Source organism: Aotus nancymaae, unplaced genomic scaffold (genome assembly GCF_030222135.1).
Source record: "Aotus nancymaae isolate 86718 unplaced genomic scaffold, 86718_ANA_hifiasm-v0.15.2.pri h1tg000004l, whole genome shotgun sequence".
In the NCBI taxonomy this organism is placed as follows: domain Eukaryota; kingdom Metazoa; phylum Chordata; class Mammalia; order Primates; family Aotidae; genus Aotus; species Aotus nancymaae.
In genome coordinates this window covers 19,697,426-19,724,323 of record NW_026988415.1, presented here as the reverse complement: position 1 = coordinate 19,724,323, position 26,898 = coordinate 19,697,426, and the positions used below count along the sequence as shown (strand labels likewise).

Sequence of the window (26,898 nt, the reverse complement as noted above, 5' to 3'; positions counted from 1 at the left end):
TTTTGGTCAACTTTTATTAAAAGTAATCTCCTTTGAATGTGTTGAATGCATGTGTTTTACAAAAACCACCTAATTAGATTTCTATGTATAAATACCTTGTTGTATAACAATTGAATCAAGTCTCAGTTTTATCTCAGCTCTTTCTACAATCCTCTCTTCAACAGTGTTGTCAGTGATGAGACGGAATACACGTACTGGCTTCTTCTGACCAATACGATGCGCTCGATCCTAATAGAAAGAGTCCTAATATAAGATATTCGATATTCTGTATAAAATTATAGAGTATAGCCATCATATTCCATAAAATTCTAAAACTAAATTAGTCCTTTATCTCTAGATCTGACACTTCGAAAAAGAGCATGATGAATACTGAGAATGTCTAAAGACCACTGGGAACAAAGAAATCTGTAACTACTATATTGTATCATTATGGGAAACTTCCAGGACAAAGGGCAAAGCACCTCTAAGAGTTTCTGGATTGAGTTACTAAGTAACTTTAAGTCACTAAATATAAACAACTTCCAAACTAGCAAGGAATTTTATTAAGTAGTAAGGGTTGCTATGGTGGCAAAACTCTGCTTTATCTCATCATCAGGCACTTCTTTCTGCTTATGGAGGGATATGTAGTAAAGAGTTATAAAAATTAATGGGATATTAATATCCTTACTATACAGTAGTCTAGAACTGGTCCTATGGTTTATAGTTGGTACAGGTGACAGGTAGCAAACTTCTAGTTGTATAAAACCATCTAGGGAGAGTTTTTTTTTTTTTTTTTTTTTTGAGACAGAGTTTCGCTGTTGTTACCCAGGCTGGAGTGCAATGGCGCGATCTCAGCTCACCACAACCTCCGTCTCCTGGGTTCAAGCAATTCTCCTGCCTCAGCCTCCTGAGTAGCTGGGACTACAGGCGCGCGCCACCATGCCCAGCTAATTTTTGTATTTTGAGTAGAGACGGGGTTTCACCTTGTTGACCAGGATGGTCTCGATCTCTTGACCTCGTGATCCACCCGCCTCGGCCTCCCAAAGTGCTGGGATTATAAGCGTGAGCCACCGCGCCCGGCCTTAGGGAGAGTATTTTTAAAACACAGAAGCTGCTAGAGCAAATAGGTAAAGAGAGGAAGGTAGTAGAGAAAAAAATGTTTTAAGTTGTAAACAGGTCTGTACTAAATATAAAAACACTAGAACCTAGTAACAAAATTTCAACAGAGCACATTAAAACACACTGTAATACTCTACACATATTTACATTAAACCTGAACCAGGGCCGGGCGTGGTGGCTCACGCCTGTAATCCTAGCACTTTGTGAGGCCAAGGTGGGTGGATCACCTGAGGTCAGGAGTTCAAGACCAGCCTGGCCATAATGGTGAAACCCTACCTTAAAACAAAAAAAAAAAAAAAAAAAAACAGTAACTTTTAAAAAAAATCGCGCCATTGCACTCCAGCCTGGGTAACAAGAGCGAAACTCCGTCTCAAAAAAAAAAAAAAAAAAAACCTGAACCAACAAATCCTGAAAGACTGGATGTGCACTAAGACTTCTAAGGAAATGAAGTGCTATCACTATTAGATTTTCCAGTTCCGTAACACTGTAACTTACTGGGGCTTACTCCTAGGTAGTCAGATCAAACAGGTAGTTCAATACCATGGTAATGTAATAATAATTACACCAAAGCATACTGATTTTGGAATGTCCCACTGGTCAATCCTTTTCAATTCTCTATTATAAAAGGAAAGCCTTCTAAGTTATATCTCATTGGCATATAACTTTTCATTGCTCCCAAAAAGACAATTATCCCATATCTACATATTCAAAATCCTAAGAAGTTATTTTGTACCTTTTTACTTCTAAATTATATTTCTTTATCTGAAAATGTAAGTCACATTGAGAGAAGTTGTAGCTTTAGTTCAATCAATGACACCAAAATATCAAAGGAGTTACCTGTAGTGTTTTGATGAAAGGTCAGAATAGAGCTCCCTAAAAAAAATTTTTTTAAGTGTAGAATAGCTTTTGGATAGTGTCCTTATTAAGTATCAAGTGTTTTCCTGTAATATATTCCTTTCTTACCTTTTTGCCTTCTCTCCCAAATTGTTTTATTATGCAAGTTAAAATCTTACCTCTCCCCATTTCAGTACTAAGGATTTTAATATATTTAGTTGTTACGCAGAATAATAACAACAGACTGTTTTTTAATCCCTTTTGTTAAAACAAATTTATATGTCCTCTTCAATCTTTGGAATGGGCAAAAAATTTCTATCTCATGATAAAAACCAAAATCGACACATAAATGCTATAGTTGGATCTGGGGTGTGTTTGTTGTAGGCTTCCATTTCTTTTGTTTTTGCAATTAGCACAGCAACTGTGTGCTCTAGGATAATCGACTGTAACTTCTACAAAATCTCTGAAAAATTGTTAACTGTTTTATCATGAACAACCTCGATGTTGTATAAATAGCAATAGTATTCAGAGCTATGATAAAGTTCTGAAACCATTAAAGATTACTAACCATAGCTTGTAGATCAACCTGTGGGTTCCAGTCTGAATCATAGAGTATAACCACATCAGCACTTGCCAGGTTAATTCCGAGACCTCCAGCCCTGGTACTTAGCATAAAGATGAATTTGCTACTATTAGGAGCATTAAAAGCCTCTATTGCTTCCTTAATTTTTAATTGATAAAAGGATAGAAGAGAAAGAGAAAAATAAAATTAGTCTATCAGGGTCCTTAAGAAACAAATAAAAACATTTAAAATACATATAGAAAATCTTCACACACTTTCTAAAATTCTTTATAAATATACTTTATAATATTCTTCCATCTTCAAAAATATTTAAGTATCTATACACACACTGTACTATGTGAATTTATGTAGAAAGTATATTATGTAAATGAAGTTCCTAATCTTTAAAAGCTTACATCAATAGAGACAAACTTAGAATAATTACATAGTCAAATTTAACTAAGCAAGTAGTAATTCATTTACATTATTTAAAAGCAATAACAGTGAAAATGTTTTAATTGAGGGAGAGCTGAAATATATCCGGGGGATGAATTATCAGAAATCTCAACTTCATTCCCATTAGCTTATGAATGATTAGTTTAGAAGATCAACCAACAGAGAAAATGATTTAGAAATGGGAATGAGAGCAACAGATAAAGGGGAAGGTAAGAAGATTTTTATCAGTATGGTAACAAGGAACAAGTCGGTAAGTTATAAAGAAAATCAGGAAGACAATCCAGGGATATTTAGTAAAGAATCTTAAAATTAATATTAATATTCTTACTATATAAAGATTTCATACAAATTAATTAGAAAACAAAGTCCAGTAGAAAAATGAGCAGGAAAAAAAAAAAAAAACCAGACAATTCAAAGAACAAATACAAATGGTTAGAAAACAATAATAATGTTCATTCTCACTAGTAATCAAATAAACACAAACTAAAACAACAACAAAACATTTTTGAAGATTAAAAAATGATAATACTCAATGTTGACGAGGGGGCGGTGAGACGGGCACTCTCATACATTGCTGCTGGGAGTATAAATTGGTACAACCTTTCTGGAAAGCAATTTGGCAATATGCATCAAGAGCCTTAAAAATGTTCATACCCTTTGACCCCGAAATTCCACTTCTAGGAATTTATCCTATGGAAATAATCAGAGATGTGCACAAAGATTTATGTATAAAAACTTTCGCTACAGCATTATCTATAATAGTGAAAAATTGGAAACAACCTAATCGATCAACAATAGGGGAATGAATTATTTCTAGTACATCCATAAAATAAAATATTAGCCTAAAATTATTTTTACAATGATTTTTTATGGACATTAAAAAGTACAATATAATACTGAGCAAAATGTATCAGGATACTAGACTTTATATATAGTATATGAAGTATGATACCAATTACTTGTACATATTACATATACCTAAAAAGATTGGCCAGAAATACTTGCATTTATTTTCAAAACTTCCTTCAGCAGTCACATATTACTTGAATATTCACAAAGTATGGGCAATCTTTTTTAAACTAAATGGGTGACATGGTCAAAGTTTTAGGCAGAGAAGGTGACTTGCACCATCACAGTCAGCAGAGCAGGTAAAAGGGGCAGTACAGAAAGCAGCATGGTGTAGTGAGAGGCACCTTGGTGTAGAGGAAAGAGCAAAAACTTGGGCATGAATCACAACTTCACCATTGATTACATCCGTGATTCTGGGCAAGTATTTAATCTCTCTGAGACACAGTTTCAAACGGAGAAAATTATACCAATACTTTACCGGGCTGCTGGGAGAATTCAATTGGAACTTTAAGTTGCCTAGCTTATAGTAGTTGCTTGACAAATGTTAGTTCTTTTCCCTACAAAAGTGAGGAGGCCAATTAAGCAGAGGTTACAGGAACTGAGTCAGACGATGACCAGTGGCTTTGTTAGCTGAATTTAGCTGTAGTAATGGAGAAAGGGAAAATCTGAGAGCTGTTGAGAAAGAATTACTTATTCACAGCTGGCACACAATCAAAGTAAGGAATCAAACGTGGTCTTCTCCTTCTCATTGGGAAAATAGATGAAATGATGGTGTGGACAACATAATGGGAAAGCAGGGCATTTCCAAGAAAAAATGAACAGCTCTGACTTTGCTATATTTAAAGTCAATACATGAAATTCAGAGAGTCTGAGGAGATAACGTTGTTTAGAATTTTTAAAAACCAGAACAATTTTGGACATAAATAGATGAACAGTAGAGAGCTCGGTCAGAAATGCAAATTGGCTATCTGAGGTCAGAAAGCACGTACTGTTCTGCCATCATATTCTCTTCATTCTAGGAAGAAGGATAACCCTGAAAGGTACCATAGGGCCTATGTTTAGTGTGGATTCGGGGAAACTAAGCCTCAGAAATAAGTCAGCAAAAGCTCAGTTAATGCTTTAAGTTGCCATATCAGAGAGTAAAAACACTATAGGGCAGGGAACAGTGTAAGCTTTGAAATGTCCTCATATGTATAAATGTTATTGCAACTGTTTCCCTATAGAGGTAGCAGTAAAACCTTTAATATGAAAAGGGTCCGTGTGCTTGCTGTGAACACTATGCTATGCTAGAACCAGGCTTCGATAAGGAAGCACACAAGGAACAGAGTGCCCATTGCAGCTATGGAAGGACTAGGATGCGGGCTAAGAGAGAGTCCCTGTAGCCTGAGATGGGGCCCTAAAGGTGTAAGGGAGAAAGCCCTGTGTGTAATTTCACGACATGTGGTACGTACTGCAAAACGCCATTTACAACTGTGCTCATACCTATTATATCCGCTTATCCTCACAACAACACTGTCAGAGAAAGAAGCCTAGGTATTATCCTTATAATAGAATTAAAGATACTGAGGCTCAGAGAATTAAATGGCTTGCACACACTGCAAAGTGGTGGAGTTGGTGCCAAAACTCAGGTCTTCTGAAACCAAGTTCAGTGCATTTTCCACTATACCATAAAATCATGATCTTTACCCAAAGCATGAGTACAGCAGGTCCTCGAGTAACGTCGTTTCATTATAAAACTGATGAGGAAAAAAAAAAATCAATTCCTGGCCAGGGCCACAGTCCATATGGGTTTTGCATGCGCTCCCCATGTCAGTATGAGTTTTCCCCGTGTCTTCCCACAGCCCAAAGCTGTGCACAAAACGCGAACTGGAATGTCCACACAGTTCCAGTATGAGTGTGGTGTGTGTGAGCATGCCCTGTGACGGAATGGCATTCTGTCCAGGGCTAGTTCCTGCCTGGGGTCCTGAGCTGCCAGGAGAGGCTCCAACCACTGTAATCCTGAACTGGAATAAGAAGGTAAATAATTTTCTTACTTGCATTTATTAATCTTTCTTAAATGTATGTATGGCTCACCTTTATTTCCACGTTTAATATTATAAGTGTTTTGGTCTTTATTTATAAGTTTGGTGACGTCTTTGTGACCAGAAATATGTCATAGGAACTGGGGTCTTGTCTTGTCACACAGTTTGAAGTGCAGTAGCACAATCACAGCTCACTGCAGCCTCAAACTCCCGGGCTCAAGCAATCCTCCTGTCTCGGCCTCCAGAGTAGCAGGGACTATAGATGCATGCCACATGCCTGGCTAATACTTTTTTTTTAATTTTTCTTTCTTTTTTTTTTTTTTTTTGGAGAAACCAGGTCTTGCTGTGTTGCCCAGGCTAGTCTTGAATTACTGGGCTCAAGCAATTCTCCTGCCTCAGCCTCCCAATCCCAAATGTCGGGATTATAGGCATAAACCAACACACCTGGCCAGAACTTAAATCTTGTTTATATCAATTAGCCTAAGATCATACATTGTTTTGCTTGAAGTTGCAGTTTCTAAGAACCTATCAACGACATTAAGTGAGGACTTACTGTACAGACTTAAAACAGAAGCCAAAGACAGAGCTCTGAAGGATCACAGAAAACAGAAGATAAATTAGGAAAGCCTTCCAAGAAAAAATGCTTTAAAAAGGGTATTAAATGCATTCAACCCATGACATTTGTGAAGGATAATCTAAAGACCTATAAGAATTTCCATGTTTGAGAAAGATACTGCGTACTAAATAAGCTTACTCACTAAGTGACCCATTCCTACATGCCAACCTTTTAGTGTCCCAAGGTCTAAATTCATGATAAATATCTATACCTATGTTGTCACATTTAGTTTTTACAAGAGCTCTATAAGAACCAAGATTATTCCCTTTACAAATTACTATGCTTCATGAGTCTTTAGGATTGCTTATAAATGGGCAAAATTTCAACCATTAAACTCCACAAATGGCAAAGGTCTGCTACAGCTGGCAAATCAGGAAAAGAAAATGACATAAAATTGGAGATCAGAGAGTAAGGTGAGAAACTGTTAGTAATTTAAAAAGTCTGAGATAGGCATGGTTAGAGAAGATAAGAATGGAGGATGGGATGGTGTAGTGTCCTTTAGATAAGAGATGATGTCTTTGAAGACCTTGAAAAAGATGATTTGTAAAGAGTCAGTGGAATGGAAGCCAAATTGAAGACTGAAGCGAGAAAGAGATGTTAATGAGAAAGTCAATGTACCCACCTAAAGAAAAGGCAAAAGTTCAAAACTACCTAACGTTGATAAACATTGCTTAATTGAACTCTGATTTCCGAAGTCTTATTTTATTTTCTCTTCCTCACCTCTCTTTCTTCATGGGGGGTTTGTCCATCCAGTCGACAATACTCATAACCACGCCACATGCAATAATCTTCCAAAATGTCCAGCAAGCGAGTCATTTGGCTGAAAATGAGAACCCTTGAACCTAAAACATTTCGCCAAGAAAAAGTGAGTTATACAACTTGTGTGAAACTAACTTAAAAGCTGCAAAAATGAACATTATATGCAACATAAACACAGAGCACATGAATACTTCACTAAACTCACACACACACACACACACACACACACACACACACACACCCCTTCAAGAGATGCTATGTATAGAATTATGCATTTGTTGAGTTAGCCATTTTTTAAGGTCTTCAAACTCCTCCACACATATTGCAATGACTTGAAAGAAACTGCCTTTACTTTTTCTTAAGGATGAATGATGGGTCCATAGACTCTCTCACTGGACTACAGCAATAGGCTCCCAACTAGTCTCCTGTTCCTAGTCTCTCATCCTTAATAGACCCAATACTGCTTGTTCTCTTCCGAACATGTAGGAGTGACATACTCTGATTGTCACTCCTCACAGCCAATTATTCTCTGACTTCAAAATAAAAGTCCTAACTCCTTAAAGCATGGTTTAAAATACCTTTCATAATTTGGCTCCATCCATCTTTCCAGATTCATCAACTGCCATTCTACCCCAAGTACCATATGCTCTATTCTTTGTTTCACACCTGTTTCATTACCCTGGAAAACCCTTCCCCTTCTTCCCCATGGTTCACTCCTATGCATTCTCCAGTGCTCACCTCAAAAGTCATCTCCGTGAAGACTTTCTCAACTCCCAGATTCTCAACATATCATAGCACTTACCACAATGAATTACAACTATTCCTCCTCACTACACTGTGAGCTTATCCAAGGCAAAGACTGTTGTCTTATTCATCTTTGTACACCCAGCCCATAGGACAATTCCTGGCAAATAGTAAGTACGTAACAATGTCTGCTGAATAAATGAATGAATGAATATGGAAAATTTTATTTACATACAAGTCATTAATATAAATTTATTACATGCTAATTTAAAAATGTATTACTCACCCTGTTCTTTGAGTTTGGCCAATAGTTTATCCAGAACTACCATTTTACCACTGTTGCTGACAATATGCTCATCAGTGGTGTAAGGAGGACCAGGTTCAGCACCATCAAACAGATACGGATGATTACAACACTTTCGAAGCTGCATCAGAATGTTTAAGAGTCGCATCTTGTCCATCTTGCCAGAAGAGTTTAAAACATCAATATCTTTCATCAGGATTTTTGTATACCTAAAAGTTTAAACTATAATTAATCATCAATTACTAGAAAGTTAATGTCATAAAAAAATGTTCCTTTGGCCATCAGATTAGATTCCTGTCTAAAGATAAACAAGATTTGAGACTAAATCTGATGGGCAAAACCAACAAAGAAATGAAAATTTGAACATTTGAACTTGCATGTTGCTAATAAACCTGTTTCCTCCTGCTTTATCCATGACCAGAAATTGCCATCAGTTGATAATTATTTAGAGAATTATACCTGCTAATTACTCAATAACTATAACACCTCACTGAAAGTTGACATCCAACGTTTACTTGTTTGAACGAATAACAATTTCAATTTTTTATACCTGTTTTCACAGGTCATTTTTTTCTGATCCTATAAACACTTTCCATTCTCTTTTCTAGAACTCCACCCCCACAAACAGAGACTTATGTATATATAGATGCCAGATCAATAATATGTAATTATAATAGTGATCAACTTTTACTGAGTGCAAGTGCCAAGTATCATGTCAAGGGCTTTATATGAATTATGCCACTAAATCTTCATAACAACTCTTAGTATTTACTATAGTATCATCCCCATTTTATAGGTGAAAATCAAGGCAGCTAAGAGAAGTTAAACAACTTACTCAGGGTCACAAAAGGGAAAAAACCAAGCTGTGATCTATGTCTGAGTCCAAAGAATATACTCTTAATCTCTACCCTATACTGGCTTGTGTAGTAAAGAAATCATATATTTTATGCATGATCTAATTTTATTTATATATGTAACATTTTGCTCCTATTAGCAGCACTATCACATTATGAATACTTCTGATTTATGATTCCTTGTAACTTCCCTTGTCAATTTCCTGCTTTAATTACATTTATCTAACCATTCCAGATGCTATTTTTGTAATATCCACATTGACATACATTTTCTTCATCACTATTATTTTGGTTATAACTATTTTCACTAAAGGAAAAAGCAATAATGCTTTTTTTTTGAAACAAGGTCTCAGTCTGTCACCTACCCTGGAGTGCAGTGGCACAAACATGGCTCACTGCAGCCTTGACCTCCTGGGCTACAGTAAACCTCTGGCCTCAGCCTCCCATGTAGCTAGAAACACAGCTGTGTGCCACAATGCTCAGCTAATTTTTTTTTAATTTTTTTGTAGAGATGGGGTCTCACTTTATTGCCCAGGCTACTCTTGAACTCCTGGGCTCAAGTGATCCTCCTGTCTCGGCCTCCCGAAGTACTGGGATTACAGATGTGAGCCACTGCACCTGGCCAAAGAATGCTTTTAAAGAATGCTTTTCAACTAACAAGTATCCCACTGACATTATCCCCTTTAATCCTAACATCCTCATAAGTTAAATATCATTATCCTCATTTTACAGAATGGAAATTTGGGTTATGTAACTTGCCCAAGATAACTAGCTATTAAGTGATAATGCATGAAATTCAAACACAGATCTATAGACTCCAAAACCTATACTCTTTTTGAAAGGCTAAATAAAATGCCTATACATTTTCTCTGAAAATACTTGAACTCCTTAACTTACCATTTAAATATAAAATGTAATTTTTGAACTAACAGCATAACTGAACAACTATAAAGCTAATTTTTAGTAAATTCTTACACACAAATAAGTTTTAATGGAAATAAAATAGCTCACCATTCTCGTTGCATCTTACTCAGTCCCAAGTAAATCTTTATTTCCTTTTTAGGTGGCAGACTCTTCTCTACATCAGTTTTTATACGACGCAACAAAAACGGTTTTAAAACCTAAAAGGTGATCATTTTTATAAAAGCTTATGAAACATTTGAAACATTTAATATGATTAATGGTTTTCATTAACAACATTAATGTGAAATTTACTTCCCACTGCATAGTCTGACAAACACTACCAACACCAGTTGCCAACTTTCTTGGCAAGTAAGAGTCCATTAGAAAATCAGAATAGGGGACCTGAAGTAGGCATTCATGACTTCATGGTACAAAATGCATGAAAAATTAAGACGACAAGACTACTGGTTACTGAATAAGCACTAAAGACCCCTTTTTTTAAGAAGCTGCTGTAATACAACAAGATTTATTTATTTATTTATTTTTTGAGATGGAGTCTCGCCCTGTCGCCCAGGCTGCAGTGCAATGGCGCGATCTTGGCTCCCCGCAACCTCCACCTCCTGGGATCTAGCGATTCTCCTTCCTCAGCCTCCTGAGTAGCTGAGATTACAGGCGCACGCCACCACGCCCGGCTAATTTTGTATTTTTAGTAGAGACGGGGTTTCACCATGTTGGCCAGGCTGGTCTCGAACTCCTGACCTTGTGATCCACCCACCTCGGCCTCCCAAAATGCTGGGATTACAGGCGTGAGCCACTGCGCCCGGCCCACAACAAGATTTTAAAACCTGAGAGGAAATCTGAAGTCAGAGTATGCATCAGGGAGGCTTCAAAATGAAATACAAATGCAGGTCATTTCAAAGTACCATCATGTGCCACTTAATGATGGGGATATGTTCTAAGAAATGTGTTGTTAACGTGATTTCGTCATTGTGCTAAGATCATAGAGTGTTCTTACACATACCTATATGGTATATGTATTTATTTGTTTTCCCATATAGAAAACCAAGTGTCCCAGCAGCATTACTCACTATCAATCATTTCCCCTACTTGATCTGCAGTGCCAGTATCAAGTGCCATATAGCAGGTCTCTATATATGCTCCATTATAATCTGATGGGACCACCATCATCTATGTGGTCCACTGTTGACCATAACGTTGTTATGCCAGTGCATGACTGTAGTTAAATATATAAGTGAGGAGAAAATATTCAATGTGAAGGAAAATATAGATGATTGGAAAAAAAAGATAAAACAATCAGTGTATACCTGTAAGACAGATTCTATCACAAGAAAATAATAGTATACAATCTATAGAGTACCTACCTACAATGCGCCACACACTATACTATGAACTTTACATGTATTATTTGATCCTTACAATAAATCTGAAGAAAATGTTTTCATTTCTATTTTAGTAAGGTCATCAAAGGAACTTTACTAGCAAGTGTTAGATGTGGAATTCAAACCCAGATCAGGATAATTCTAAAATCAGTTCAGTCCTGACTAGCTGTTGTGGGCCTGGCAAAAAATTTTTCCAAGCCTATTTTCTCATCGGTTCATCCAAAAATATATATATGTGTATATGCCAAACTTTTTTTTTGGAGACGGAGTCTCACTCTGTCGCCCAGGCTGGAGTGCAGTGGCATGATCTCGGCTCACTGCAACCTCCATCTGCCAGATTCAAGCAATTCTCCTGCCTTAGCCTCCCGAGTAGCTGGGACTACAGGCACACACCACCACACCCAGCTAATTTTTCGTATTTTAGTAGAGACGGGGTTTCACCGTGTTGTCCAGGCTGGTCTCAAACTCCTGAGCTCAGGCAATCCACCCACATCAGCCTCCCAAAGTGCTAGGATTACAGGTATGAGTCACCATGCCCGGCCCACCAAACACTTTTAAATGGGGATAATGATACCTATTTCCAAGTCTGCTGTGGAAATTTGTGGTAGTGCATGTATAGAACTTAAGTATACAGCAGACACTCAATAAGCTGTAGCTATTATTATTAGAGATCTATGGGAAGTAAGGAAAGGGGAAGGGTAAAAGAAGACTGGTTTCTGGTGTAAGCCTCAAAGTTTTCTAAAAGATATCTTTAAGAGGTTAAACTGCCTGTGAGATACATAAGCAGAAAGACTCTGAAGGCAATGGGATATGAAAGGATAGTGCTTAGGAGAGGGATACAGAGAGGTCATTTCAGGCAGCATCAGTATTTAGGTGGTAGGTAAAACCATGGGAATGGATCCCCAGAGACAGCATGTGTGAAAGTGAAAGACAAAGCCCTATAAAATGCTAAACTTTATAAGAGACAGACAAAGAAAGAAAAGCCCACAAAAGGGACTGATGGGGTGGACAAAGGGTAAGAGAAAATCCAAAAGAGAACAGTATCCTAGAAACCAAGCAGGACAGTGTTTCCAGCAGGAGGAGATGGTTGGCAGCTTCCAGCAATAGCCAAGATACTGACCAAAACGCATACCCTGAATTCAGCAACTGGAAAGTCATTGAAGACACTGTGAGATAAGTTTCAGTTGTATGGAATAGATAGAAGCCAGTGGTCAATGGATCCAAGAGTAAACAGGAGACTAGGTAGTAGAGAAGGAGATGATAAGCTACTCTTTCAAGAAGCTTAGCCATCAAGAGAAGAAAACGGATTCACAGCCAGAAGGACAGTGTTGAGGAAGCACTGTTTTGCATATCCATGAGGTTGGATGGGTACGTGTTTGGGTTTGGAGTTAATAAGGGAGATATCTGAGCATGTTTACACTTAGGGAAAAGAGCCAACATGGAGGGAGAGGGAGAAAATATAGCCAGTTAAAAAGACAGAAAATATAGTCAATTAAAAAGAGGTAGAAAATATAGTCAACTAAAAAGATAAATCGGGGGCAAAGTCCATAAAGAAAAAGGAAGCGATGAGATCAAGGACTCACATGGAAGAATTAGCCACTGACCAGAGAAAAGACACCTCTTCCACTCAGACAGAAGGTAACACAAATGCAGATCTCCTTGGAAGGTAGACATCCTTGAAGAACTTCCTACCTAATATCTTCTTTTCCCTCTTTGAGAAAGGAATGATGTTACCTGCTGAGGGAGAAGGAGGGCAGGAGATACCTGGGACAGAAGTCTTGGGGAGATGGGTGAAGGTCTGGAATAGTTGTTATAGGAAATAGGAAAGAAGACTGTAGAAGGCCATGTTGAAGGATCACCAGCATCACAACAACTCAGCTTATGTTAGAGAACATGGAATCATAGTGGTTCCAACCTGGACAGCTGTGAAATCTTTTTTAACCAGTGTTGGGTAGCCCCAGTACAGAGACGTTCACTCTGCTAGTAAGTGGCAGAAGCAAAACTGATACTCAGAAGGCAGAGAGACAGTTCCATTACATTATTCCAGGTTATGGCTTTTAAGCAGGTATGGCAGATGGAGAAGGGAGCAAAGGAGTTTAGGAGTACTAGCCAAAGATGGTTCAAGTGACAGAAAATGAGTTCATTGCAGCCGGATGCAGTGGCTCAGGCCTGTAATCGCAGCACTTTGGGAAGAGGCTGAGGCGGGTGGATCACAAGGTCAAGAGTTTGAGACCAGCCTGGCCAATATGGTGAAACCCCATCTCTACTAAAAATACAAAACTTAGCCAGGCGTGGTGGCGGGCACCTATAGTCCCAGCTACTTGGGAGGCTAAGGCAGGAGAATTGCCTGAACCCAGAAGGTAGGGGTTGCAGTGAGCCAAGATCACGCCACTGCACTCCAGCCTGGCGACAGAGAGAGACTCCATCTCAAAAAAAAAAAACAAAAAAAAAAAAAAGAAAGAAAGAAAATGAGTTCATTGCTGGATAGAGAAAAAGGTCACGACAGAAATAAGCTGATAGATAGGGAGAAAATGCAGAGGTCTGGGGACTAGAGGTCCCTGTGAGGTAACAGGACAAGTACAGAAGGATTAACATGAACGAAAGCACTAGAAAAATATAAGAAGTTGTGATCAAAGAACAGAAAGTTGGGGCCGGGCACAGTGGTTCATGCCAGTAATCCCAGTACTTTGGGAGGCCAAAGTGGGTGGATTATGAGGTCAGGAGTTCGAGACCAGCCTGGCCAATATGGTAAAAGCCTGTCTGTACTAAAAATACAAAAATTAGCCGGACGTGGTGGTGCATGCCTTTGGTCCCAGCTACTTGGGAGGCTGAGGCAAGAGAAGAACTTGAATCAGGAGGCAGAAGTTGCAGTGAGCTGAGATAGCACCACTGCACTCCAGCAGCCTGGATGACAGAGCGAGACTCTCTCTCAAAAAAAAAAAAAAAAAAAAAAAAGAATAGAAAATTGGCATACAATGAATGTGAAGGAGCCACCCGATGATTAACAGATTAACAGGGAATGGGTGGAGGGTAAAACTGCAAGACAGCTTAGGCCTCAAAGGAAGAGCTTTATACATGACAGTGGAGAAACAGTGGCTTAGAAGTGGCAGGGGGAGAACTAGGAGAATACTGATGCCATCCTGAGGAACTGCAGAGTGTGGGAGCAGGAACAGCCTCTCTATTGGAGAGGACATTATTCACAGGGGAGAGCCAAGGCAAAAAAAAAAAAAAGCTGTTCTAGAAAGAAGCTGAGAACATAGAAGTATTTTTTTTTAACCAAAGAAGCTGTCAGAAAGGTTGGGAGGGAGAAACAGTGACACTGAGCCAAGAGGAAAACACACAAGTTCAAACAGATTCTATAGCATTTTGTTTTCTGGGTCAGTCTGTGTATACCACTTAATTACTGAATGTTCTTGTCTGCTATTACTTACTGCATGAAGTCTTTCCACGAGTTTTTGATCACCAAGACAATTTTTAGTGTCAAACCAAGAATCAAAGTCCTGTGGAGGGGTGGAAATTCTGCAATAAGTGCACAGCTTTTTAAAATATACCCGATTAATTCTACAGATTCTTATACAACCAATACAGAAATAATGCATTTTAAAAGTACCTTCAAAAATATTAGCTGTGATGGCTTTTACTTCTGAAAATAGGTAAGATACTAGAGCACAAAATCTGAACCCCATTACGTAAGAATTCATCAACTTTTTCCTTAAAAGACATTTATTAGGCTTCCCCATACTGTAGTAATATTATATCTAGTTTTAAAAGTAGACGCATATAAAATCGAAGACAGAATGCTAATAAAAATGTTAATTTTCTCAAACAATAAAACAAATAAAAGCAAGATGAAGTATGCAAACCAACTGATGGCTAAACTTGATACTTTTATTATCAATTAATAATCATAATGGGGGTGGGCACAGTGGCTCACACCTGTAATCTCAGCACTTTGGGAGGCCGAGGTAGGCGGATCACTTGAAGTCAGGAGTTCAAGAACAGCCTGGCCAACATGGCAAAACCCTGTCTCTACTAAAAATACAAAAAAATTTGACAGGAGTGGTGATGGGTGCCTGTAATCCAAGCTACTGGGGAGGCTGAGGCAGGAAAATCACTTTAACCCAGGAGGCGAAGGTTACAGTGAGCTGAGATTGTGCCACTGTACTCTAGCCTGAGCAACAGCAAGACTCCCTCTCAAAAAAAAAAAAAAATCATCATCATCATCATCATCATCATAATGGGAAAAATCAAACACCAAAGTTCTTAAAGCATTCAATTCAGTTTGCTGTCCTAGCATAACTTGTGTTAGTGATAAAAAATATATAAATCACACATTTACACCATATACTGTCTTTCAAAGCACACACTCTGAGCTCTTTAGCACTCACCAAATGTCAATGCCTACAATAAGCAAAGATAATTTTAAAGCTTCCACCTGCCAAACTAGAATAGAGAAATATCTTTCAAACCCCTTCAACTTAATAAAAAGAAAATTTTGAATGCGCTACTCCGGACTCAGCCTCACATCTTAAGTTTTAGGAGCAATGTGATAAAGGCAAAGTTGAACAGGCAGGTTAATCTCAAAGACAAGAAGCATGCTATTTCTCCAAAGATCCCCATTTGAAAACTTCATACTAAAGAACTCCTTCCTGAGAAAATCAAAACATGCAGATAAAAAATTACAAATTAAAAAGTAGTAAAAATTTCAAACTATAGTGTTTTAAAACAGATGTCAGTGAACATAAGAAAGTTATACTTTAAATATATGGCTTAAACTTACATCTGCAGAATTAAAGACATCAGGCAATAAAAAGTTGAGTAAGGCCCACAGTTCATGCAGGTTATTCTGCAAAGGTGTTCCAGTTAAGAGCAAGCGGTTAGTTGACTTGAACTCACGAACAATCTCTGAAAGCTAGAAAAACAATACTCATATGAGGATTATTTTACTTATTAGAATGTTCAACATTCAGTTATTCTGTAATTTATCCAACCAGTACATTTTTTACTACAATATAACCTGAAAATTTTCTATGGAAAAATACCCTAGATCAGGTGACAATGCTACAGTGAGGCAAAACTGAACAAAATATTCTAAGTATTTCTATACTTAAAAGAATGCAGGCCTGGCACAGCGGCTCACGCCTGTGATCCCAGCACTTTGAGAGGCCGAGGCGGGTGGATCACCTGAGGCCAGGAGTTCGAGACCAGCCAGGCCAACATGGCGAAACCCCGTCTCTACTAAAAATACAAACAAATTAGCTGGGCGTGTTGGTGCACGCATGTAATTCTAGCTACTCAGAAGGCTGAAGCAGGAGAATTGCTTGAACCCGGGAGGCAGAGGTTGCAGTGAGTCGAAATTGCACCACTGCACTCCAGCCTGGACGACAGAGTAACACTCTGTCTCAAAAAAAAAAAAAAAAAAAAAAGAGAATGCAGATCATATTTATAACTGAGACCCTCCCCACAACCTCAAAATTTTAGTTTCTCCATTTTGGGCTCACAGAAAAAAAGTCAGAACTTCTCCATGGAATCCAGGTTAGCCATTTAACGCAATAAAATCTCCATCTCCCCACCAACCACATTCATCTACATGCCTAACCATGTTCTAACTTGTCCTGGTTTTAAGCCCCAGAATTGAGCCAATTTTCCCAGTAACTTATATTAACTTTCTAAACATAAGACCACAAAAATTAAGATACAAAAAGCACAAAAGAATGGTAATCATACAAACAAAAATGCACATTTTTATAATGTTCTTAAATAAAATATTATTCTCTAACATGCGTCCTCTTATCAGATATTAGTTCCAATTTGAAATTAATATAATCCACCTGGTGGTTTTGCTCCAGTTCTGTCCCTGTTTCTCCCAAATTAGCCCAGTGATCCAAAGAGAGGTTCATCATAATTGAAGCTTTTCCTACTGTTGATGGAGTTGAATGGCAAGAAATATTGATATTTTTCAATGTTAACACCACACTCTAATTCACACAAGTCAGATAATCCCAGGAAATTATTTTCTCTCATCCATACAAATACATATAAGGTAGCCCCTCAATACAAAATAAGTCAACACAAATAATATTTGTACACCAAATATTCTCAACAATATTAAAATACTACAGCATAACAAGAGTTAGGCACAGGAAACATAGCAAAGGAATACTTAATTTTCTTTACATTAAAAACTATGCTCAATTTTAATGTGTCATGTAGTCAATAATTTAGATTGGCATTCACATTCCATGAGTAAAATCACAATGTTCCTTCATTTTTTATTCTATATATAGAAAAGTGAACAAACAGACCTGGTAATTAAATGAAAACGTTAATAAAGATATTGAGAACTTACCTTAGATTTTTCATTCTTTATTCTGTGAGCTTCATCAATGACGAGGTATCGCCAATGAAACTTTTTGAATACAGATTTTTCTTTAATTACCATCTCATAAGAAGTAACACAAACATCCCACTCTCCTGGCATCATTTCATCACGAATAAAAGCAGCCTAATGCAAAATAAAATACTTCATATTAGAAGATATTTATATTAGAATATGTTACAAGATGATCACAGAATTAAAGTATTAAGAAAATATTAAGAGTTATAAGAGACCCTAAGGATCATTTCTTTTTATCCATTTTAGAGATGGGAAAACTGAGGCCCAAAGATAGCTGTGTGGTCACTTATCTGGATGACCTGCTAATATATTCATTAACAAGAGAAACAAAGGCTTCCCTTACAAAAATACAGCATATTCAACGACCTAGAAAAGTTCACATTACTAGAAATCACAAAATTGCTAGGCTTGTCTTCACATCACGGGGCATCGAAAAGAACCTAGACAAAGTATCTCTTTCTGAACATGTTCTTGCCAAGATCCAAGGTTACCAACATAACATAGTTTCAACAAATAGAAAGAACTCAATGTGCACGAATGATTCCAACCTTTCGAGAACTCTTGTGTGTCCCTTCTTCATTTTCTAGCTGGACTGAGTCATATACTTTGTTAAAAGGTCATGGAACCTCATTAATGTTTTTGTGAAGTTCCAGATGTTACCATGAGGTTGCAAATGTGATATCATAAAGGGGACTTGCTCTGTCTAGTACAGGAGTCTAAGGAAAACAGTGAGACTATTTCAAACTATTTTTAAGTCTTCACAGGCAGTGGCCAACATGGTAGGTAAGTTGACTGAGAGCATTTTTAACTCGTATGAACTGAATTCCAGATGTTATCAGCCAAAATAAAACCACAAAAGTTAATGGGAAGCAGCAAAATCTGTATCAAGAAGAGGCTGATTAGTATTATAAATCTGGCTGGGCATGGTGGCTCACGCCTGTAATCCCAGCACTTTGGGAGGCCCAGGCAGATGGATCACTTGAGGTCAGGAGTTTGAGACCAGCCTGGCCAACATGGTGAAACCCCGTCTCTACTAAAAAATATGAAAATTAGTCGGGCATGGTGGCTCACACCTGTAATCCCAGCTACTTGGGAGGCTGAGGCAGGAGAATTGCTTGAGCCCAGAAGGCAGGGAGGTTGCAGTGAACTGAGATGGCACCACTGCACTCAAGCCTGCACGACAGAGAGAGACTCTGTCTCAAAAAAAAAAAAAAAAAGCAGCATTATAAATGGGAAGTCACAGTGCATAAACAAAATTAACTGTTCCCTGCAAAGTCTTTATTTCATAATTCACAACTATGCACTAAACATACTGCAGACTCATTCAACAGATATTTACTCAGTGTCTACTATGTATAAGAGGATCGCCTGGACTGAAGAGGACAGAAAAGAAAGGCCTTTTCAGAGATCTCAGTTGCACCCTGGGAAGTGATCACATTTATAAAGTTAATTAAGACATTAGGGAATTGGAGACAAAATAAAGAGAAGTAGGGTGCCAGACTCCATTCAGTCGTGCTAACACCTTATCCTTATTTGATTTTGTGAAGCTTTCAGTTTAATGGTTTCACCTACAAGTTTCATGGAACAAATGCGTATTTTGAATTTAAATCAGCTCTGCTTTGAATTTTTTGTAACTATTGGATAAATTTAGAGTTAAACATCTTGATAAAACATTAAAGGTGTCACACAATCCAAAAGCTCTCATTTTACAGGTGAAAAAATTAAGGCCCTTCAAAACTCACTCAACCCCACACGATCAGTAGCAAAGCCACAACTAAAACCAAACCTATTTCTATGTCTACTATTTTTGATACCTCTGAGGTGGAAAAGGAAGGGGTCACAAAACTGTTTGGGACTCATACCTCTATATACTTCAGAAGCACACTGCTATCAGTCAGACAGGATCAAGAGTATCTCTAATCATGTCCCAACTCAATTAAATGCCTATTATAACCTACATCAAATTTTTATTACTAAAAGATTACCTTTATAAAATGTTTACAGAAGGCCAGGAAAATACAAAGACCCTACATATCTATCCTATGTTATACCAAGATTCAAATCTAGACAGATTTGAATACATACCCACATCAATATATACATACATAGATACATACCCATATCAATACAATATATATACATACATATATATACACCCACATCAATACATACCCTCTATACATATCCACATCAATCTCTAAGTGCTGAACATGGTACATTTATTACTTATGTAATTGGTAACGACCAGTTTTCAAATTCTTTTGACCACAGCCCACAGTAAAATTACCTTTTGAATTGCAATCCAGTATATACATATATGTTTGAATGTGTGTACATAGAAAGAGGCAACTTAAAAGTTTCCCAAAGCAGTATTTATCCTTATTATAGTATGAAACACTCTGCAATTTGCTATTCCATCTTCTTTCAATGTTGCAGAAAATTGCTGTCACCAACTACTAAGTTAAATTCACAACCCACTAATGGGTAGCAACTCACAATTTGAAAAACACTGACTTTGAAGACTGGTTTTCAAGATTAAGAAATTTTTCAAAGCCAGGCACAGTGGTGCACACTTGTAGTCCCAGCAACTCAGAAAGCAGAGGCGGGAGGATCACTTGAGTCCAGGAGTTCAAGGCTGCAGTGAGCTATAATCGCATCACTGCATGCCAGCCTGGGCGACAAAGTAAGACCCTGTCTCTGGTAAAAGAAACAAATTTTTCAAGTCACCAGAATCCCAACCTCCTCATGAAGCAGAGCTACAGCAGTCATAAATTAAATATATCCACTCATTCTTTAAAACTCCCAAAGATATTTCATAAAACCCTTAGATTTCATATAAAATAGTTGAAAGCCATAGATTTACATTCTCACTGAGATGTTATGAAAACACAAACCTATTTATCTTTTGCTTTTAATCTTTCAGAAATAATTTTAGCAAAAGCTCAATACTTTAGAAATGCAATGTTTATATGGAATGATATTACATCAGGTAACAGCGATGACCAGAAAGAGTTCTAAGTGACTAATTTGCTTTGGGGAAATATTAGGCATAGGGAAGAACCTGGCCTCTAATTGTAAATTTATGAGCTCAGTATTTCAATATTTAAATGATTTATAAGTTAAATTTAAGTAATTTTTCTTAAGCAAAATGATGAGGATAAAATAACGTAATTCATTATGCTACCATTCTTTTGAGGATATCTTTTGATAACCTAACCAAATATGGAAAACAGAATAAATCTCTAAACTATGTTCTCTGGAGGCAAAATAAAAACAAAGTTTAATAATATGCTTTCTAAGCTGGTTATTTGTTTTAATATTTTTGCATAATTTATTATTTTTAGATTAATTCTACAGTCCTAAAATGATTGTAGCCTACTAAAATGACAAATGGTTGATTTAAAACCCCACCCTCAAAAATGCCCAGGGTTTCTAATATTACCTGAGAATATATACAGACATGTATTTTTCTATTCAAAGACCAAAACTAAAAGCTGTGTCTATGCATAAACACAAAATACGAGGCACTCTGTACATATAGAAGGGGTTCCAGTTGCATATATATATATACACACACACATATGTGTGTGTATACCAAGTCAAAAGTCAAAAACTTAAATATAAAATTTTAAGTCATGCAAATTTATACATTGTTGCTTCAAAATAGCGCAAATGAGAGTCACTGGTAAGATATACTGTCAATTAAATAAGATGTTTTTAATAAAAAGTCACTCAAAGTACAATTCAAAACTGCTTAGGTTAATGAACTAGTTAAAGCAAATGTAGATGAAGCATAATAATGGACTGTCTATTATTAATAGGTAATATACCTACCTCATGGGAGTGTTGTAAGAATTAAATTAATAGATGCAAAGCACTTACAACAGACCCTAGCTTGGAGTATGCACAACTTCAGTGTTATTTAGTAGTAGTCAACACAGATGTCTTTAACAGCAATATGTAACTAAACTCCAGAAATGATGTTATTCTTGACTGCCTTTTTACGATTGTTTCTCACTTACTCTGGCATCCTTGTCTCCGACAAAACAAATGACCCGGAGAGATGGGACCCATCGTTTAAATTCATTCATCCAGTTGTGTAAAGTAGACTTTGGAACTAAAACCATGTGAGGTCCAGGAATATTTCGGTAGTGTTTCAGGTAACCAAGCAAAGCAATTGTTTGTAAAGTTTTCCCAAGACCCTGCATTATCATCACAAGGAAAAAAAACCCATGAGCATTTTTTCTATAAGGAAACATTTTGTTAGCAACAACATGACAAAAGATCTTTGTCCACTATCTCGAAAAGGCAATTAGGTTTCTACTAATTAAAAGTAAAATACCCTTTTTTAAGAAGATAATCAAATTATTCTAATTCGGCATTGTATTTACCATGAGCACAAAAAGAAACCAAGAGCTCGCAGCCGGAATGTTGCTCAACAAAGCAACTTTCTGATTAGAACATTTTTACTCCTAAAGGAGCAAGCAATCTACTATATAATTTTTCTACTTGCTCCAAAGTTAGGAATTTTCTGTGTGTTTGTTTTACAAAGACATGCTTCCTTTGCCAGCCTGCTTAGACACGGGTCTTTCTTTCCTATTGTTCCTAACATTATTACAACCCAGACATTAAATATTCAGACTATGTGTCTCACGGGGCTTGTGGCTCTGTACTTGCATCTCACACTCTTAAAAAACCTTAGGAACCACAAAAGAACAGAACTTTGCAGCCAGAAAGAACCTTAGAGAGCTCACCAACTCCAGAGGACTTTTTAAAAAATAATATATGGCCGGGCACGGTGGCTCAAGCCTGTAATCCCAGCACTTTGGGAGGCCGAGGCGGGTGGATCATGAGGTCAAGAGATCGAGACCATCCCGGTCAACATGGTGAAACCCCGTCTCTACTAATACAAAAAATTAGCTGGGCACGGTGGTGCGTGCCTGTAATCCCAGCTACTCAGGAAGCTGAGGCAGGAGAATTGCCTGAACCCAGGAGGCAGAGGTTGCGGTGAGCCGAGATCGCGCCATTGCACTCCAGCCTGGGTATCAAGAGCGAAACTCCGTCTCAAAAAAAAAAAAATAATAATAATAATAATAATAATATATTTTGGAAGTAGGCTTGATGAGAAACAAAAATATTTTTTAAATAAAAAATAATAATAATATATTCAATACCCATGAACCCATACTAACCCATGAGAAAGGAAACTAAGTCCTTTTTTGGTCTCTTAAAACTGTTTTTGGTTTTATCTCTGAGCAAGATATATACTTCTTTTTATAAAGGTATGATTATATCCATTTTTTTACATTGTATCCTATCTGATATGTCAGTTAATAAGACAACTTTTATGAATGCTATACATCAAAACCTTAAAATGTTTATATTCCTTAACCAAGTAATTCTACTTCTAGGAATCCTATGGAAATAATCTGAGAGGTACAAAAAAGCTAAATTACAAGATTCTTACAGTGGCATTATTTACACTATACATCAGGCAATCCAAATGAATAACAATAAAAGAGAAGGTGAATAAAATTATGGTACCTCCCAAGGATTATTATGCAATAATTAATTATGTTCACAAAATGTCTTAATTATATGGAAAATATGTACGAATGTAAATAAATCAGAATGCCAAATTATATATACGATATGATTTCAACTATACAAAATAAGTATATCCAGAAGAAAAAGATTTAAAAAAAATGTGCCGAAATGTTAGCTGTGGTTACTTCTAAGTAGCAGAATTATAATTTTATTTTTTAAAAATTTTCTATACTACTTAAAGTGTCTTTCTATTTTTTAGTAATTAAAACATATCTGGTATCGGCCGGGTGCTGTGGCTCACTCCTGTTATCCCAGCACTTTGTGACACTGAGGCGGGTGGATCACCTGAAGTCAGGAATTTGAGACCAGCCTGATCAATATGGTGAAACATCATCTCTACTAAAAATACAAAATCAGCCAGGCATGGTGGTGGGGGCCTGCAATCCCACCTACAGCTACTTGAGAGGCGGAGAAAGGAGAATCATTTAACCCAAGAGGCAGAGGTTGCAGTGAGCTGAGATCACGCCATTGCACTCCAGCCTGAGCAACAAGAGCAAAACTCCATCTCACAAAAAACAAACATAGCTAGTATGAGCATAAATTCATAACTAAAAGTCTTTAGGTCTTTCATGTTTAGACAGGCTGCAAGAGCTGCTTGGGGCAAATAATCCTGGTCCTTCTGTTGTCCAATTAACCAAGCTCCTCCCCATCTGAGCTGACCATAGTCTTCAAAACATAATACCTAAATATAAGGAGCTACAGACTCTTGCTTTAAGGGATCCTCTGCCACACACTTAACAGTCGCTCAACCAGGGATGAGTACTTACGCGACTGACTACCAACTATACTAGACGCCGTAGGGCACATATCATGTGGCTCTTCTTGAGATAACAGTGATTACAAGTATGGTTTCAGAGTCATATAAAGATGAGTATCATTGAGTTATATGGATTTAGAACGTTCCCTGGCCTCTCTTAAATCCCATTTTATTAATTTGGTCTTAAAACACAAATATAGGCCTTCATATACTCCCTTTTTAGCTGCTGAATTAGCATCTTATGTGACCTTACTTTTTCCTGTTATTTTATTTACACATGTATAATTCCTTCACTGATTTCTAAAGCCCCACCATGCACTGTACTGTATCAAGATTCAACATTACTCTTTATTCGTTCCTTATTCCATCTATGCACTTTTTGATTGTTTACAAGTCAAAATATTTATATTCATTCATGCATGCATATATTCAGTCATTTATGTATTGTTCAGTTTGTATACCCCACCTCATTCTCAAAAGGATCAGGTAGCCTACAATGAAAACATGGAACATAAATTAACGGCAAAATAGCAATAAAGAGAAAATAAGGAAAGGAAAGTAAGAAAGACGAGTAGATAAAGAACAGGAAACACAGAAGTACACACGGGGAGACCATTAAAGGTTACATAAAGGCTCCATTTGGGCATTCATCTTGACTCTGTGCTTCCTGGAAGCCAAACTGCAAACAAAAACAAAAGTACAGGGAAGGTTTTTGGACCATTTGAGGAAAACTCAGCTAAGAATTTTATGGCCTATGAAAGTCTATGTTCTAGCAGTTACTTAATGAAACAATTCTAGCCAGGTGCTGTGGCTCACATCTGTAATCCGAATACTTTGGGAGGCCGAGGTGGGAGGACTGCTTGAGTCCAGGAGTTCAAAATCAGTCTGGGCAACATCGCGAGACCTGCCTCTACTAAAAATAAAAATAAAAATTAGCCCAGTGTGGTAGGCATGTGCCTGGAGTCCTACCTACTCAGGAGGCTGAGGCTGGAGGATCGCTTGAACCTAGGAAGTCAAGGGTGCCGTGAGCCAAGATTGCACAACTGCACTCCAGCCTGGGTGGCACAGAGAGACCCTCTCTCAAAAAAATAATAATAATTCTAAGACTACAAAATACCTTTTACGTGATAACAACTTTAAAAAAGCCTCCAGGCATTGGGGGGCAGGTAAGCTCAGGTTTTTCAAATTTACATAAAAATCTCTGATAACTGAGGATGTATTTTTAGCTACCAATTCCTTACCATTTCATCAGCCAAAATGCCATTGACTCCATTTTCATATAAAGAGATCAACCAGTTCAGTCCTCGAATCTGATAATCTCTCAGTGGCCCCCCTTTCACATCTGAGGAAAAAAATGCAAGGATGTTTTACACTTTCATTAATACACTCATGTAAAATTTTTCTAAAAGTAAATTGAAAAAGAACTCACCAATGTGATTAAGTACTTACATGAAGGTGACACCTCAAACCTAATACACACATTAGATGTTTTCCGACTCTCCGACAGTAGCTCTTCATCTTCTTCTTGCTCTGTGCGCCTGTGGCGGTAGCTGAAATAAAATAAAGAAATCCCTTCACATTCTACCCAAACACTGAGGTATCAATTAAATCAGTGTACATGGCTATTATCTTTTATAGAAAAAGAATGAGCGGTGGCTCACTCCTGTAATCCCAGCACTTTGGGAGACCAAGTCGGGCAGATCACAAGGTCAAGAAATCGAGACCATCCAGGCCAACATGGTGAAACCCCACCTCTACTAAAAATACAAAAAATTAGCTGGGTGTGGTGGTGCACGCCTGTAGTCCCAGCTACTCAAGAGGCTGAAGGCAGGGGAATCACTTGAATCCAGGAGGTGGAGGTTGCAGTGAGCTGAAATTGTGCCACTCCACTCCAGCCTGGTGACAGAGCGAGACTCCACCTCAAAAAAAAAAAAAGAACGAGTTCCCCAAGGTCTTGCTTAGAAATCGGTTGAACCAGCCTACATTTTTACGATCAGCTTCTAGTAAGAAAAAAATATAGTTGCCTTCAAAACATAATTATAATGGCAATAACCTTATCTTTCGTCACATGAAGTTATACTGAACAATGAAGAGGGAAGGAGTGCAGGAATGGATCAAGGGAGGACAAGAGGAAGAAAAGGTAGGAGAAAGGGAAGAAGGGAAAGAGAGAAGTGCCAACATACTCTCCAGCAGAAATTAAGCTCTGCTTTTCATCTTTCTTTATTCGAGGACGTCCTAATTTCATGTTCAGTGGAGATGTTGGAGACTTCTGTGCTGAAGGCTGAATGAAATGTGCAAAAAGTTCTGTCTGCTTCAGTAAAAATTCAAATCTCTTTGCTCGGTCGGCTTTCTAATTTGCAAAACAAAAGAAAAAGTAAGGACTTTCCTTTTTATTCCTTCAAAGTTACTTAACAAATACTTGCATTGCATCTACTTTGAACAACATTCTTAGCACTTGAAACATAATCCATTAAATTCTCTTTAAAAACCTATAACATAGTCACAAGTATTATCTCCATGGTAACTACATGATACTGAAGCACAGAGAGGGTAAGTAATTTACCCAAGGTTGCACAGCTAATAAGCAGCGGAATTTGAAAATGTATTTTCAAATCATTTGAACAGAAGCCAAATGATCTGACGGGCTGTAAATTCCCCAATAAGAAATACCCTTCTTAAAGAGTCATAATCACAAAGCAAATCTTCTTTCCAAAACATTTTTAATTTTATTAAATAC

General features: G+C 37.4%; 1 protein-coding gene across 10 annotated transcripts in view; it reads right to left on the bottom strand.

Annotated features, from left to right (window-relative positions):
- SMARCA1 (SWI/SNF related, matrix associated, actin dependent regulator of chromatin, subfamily a, member 1) overlaps positions 1-26,898 on the bottom strand; it is a 95,911-nt gene that overhangs the window by 44,181 nt on the left and 24,832 nt on the right. For 6 of the 10 annotated variants that reach the window (XM_064361264.1, XM_064361258.1, XM_064361260.1 and 3 more), the window contains exons 3-15: positions 26,345-26,511; positions 25,611-25,711; positions 25,403-25,503; positions 21,820-21,999; positions 17,750-17,905; positions 16,181-16,312; positions 14,832-14,900; positions 10,109-10,218; positions 8,226-8,452; positions 7,157-7,278; positions 3,605-3,640; positions 2,501-2,653; positions 96-228 (exon numbers count right to left, since the gene is read on the bottom strand). In XM_064361264.1, coding sequence (XP_064217334.1) covers positions 96-228; positions 2,501-2,653; positions 3,605-3,640; positions 7,157-7,278; positions 8,226-8,452; positions 10,109-10,218; positions 14,832-14,900; positions 16,181-16,312; positions 17,750-17,905; positions 21,820-21,999; positions 25,403-25,503; positions 25,611-25,711; positions 26,345-26,511 — 1,687 coding nt within the window. The remainder of the gene's footprint in view (positions 1-95; positions 229-2,500; positions 2,654-3,604; positions 3,641-7,156; positions 7,279-8,225; positions 8,453-10,108; positions 10,219-14,831; positions 14,901-16,180; positions 16,313-17,749; positions 17,906-21,819; positions 22,000-25,402; positions 25,504-25,610; positions 25,712-26,344; positions 26,512-26,898) is intronic. The other 4 variants (XM_064361261.1, XM_064361262.1, XM_064361263.1 and 1 more) reach the window with 1 other exon arrangement.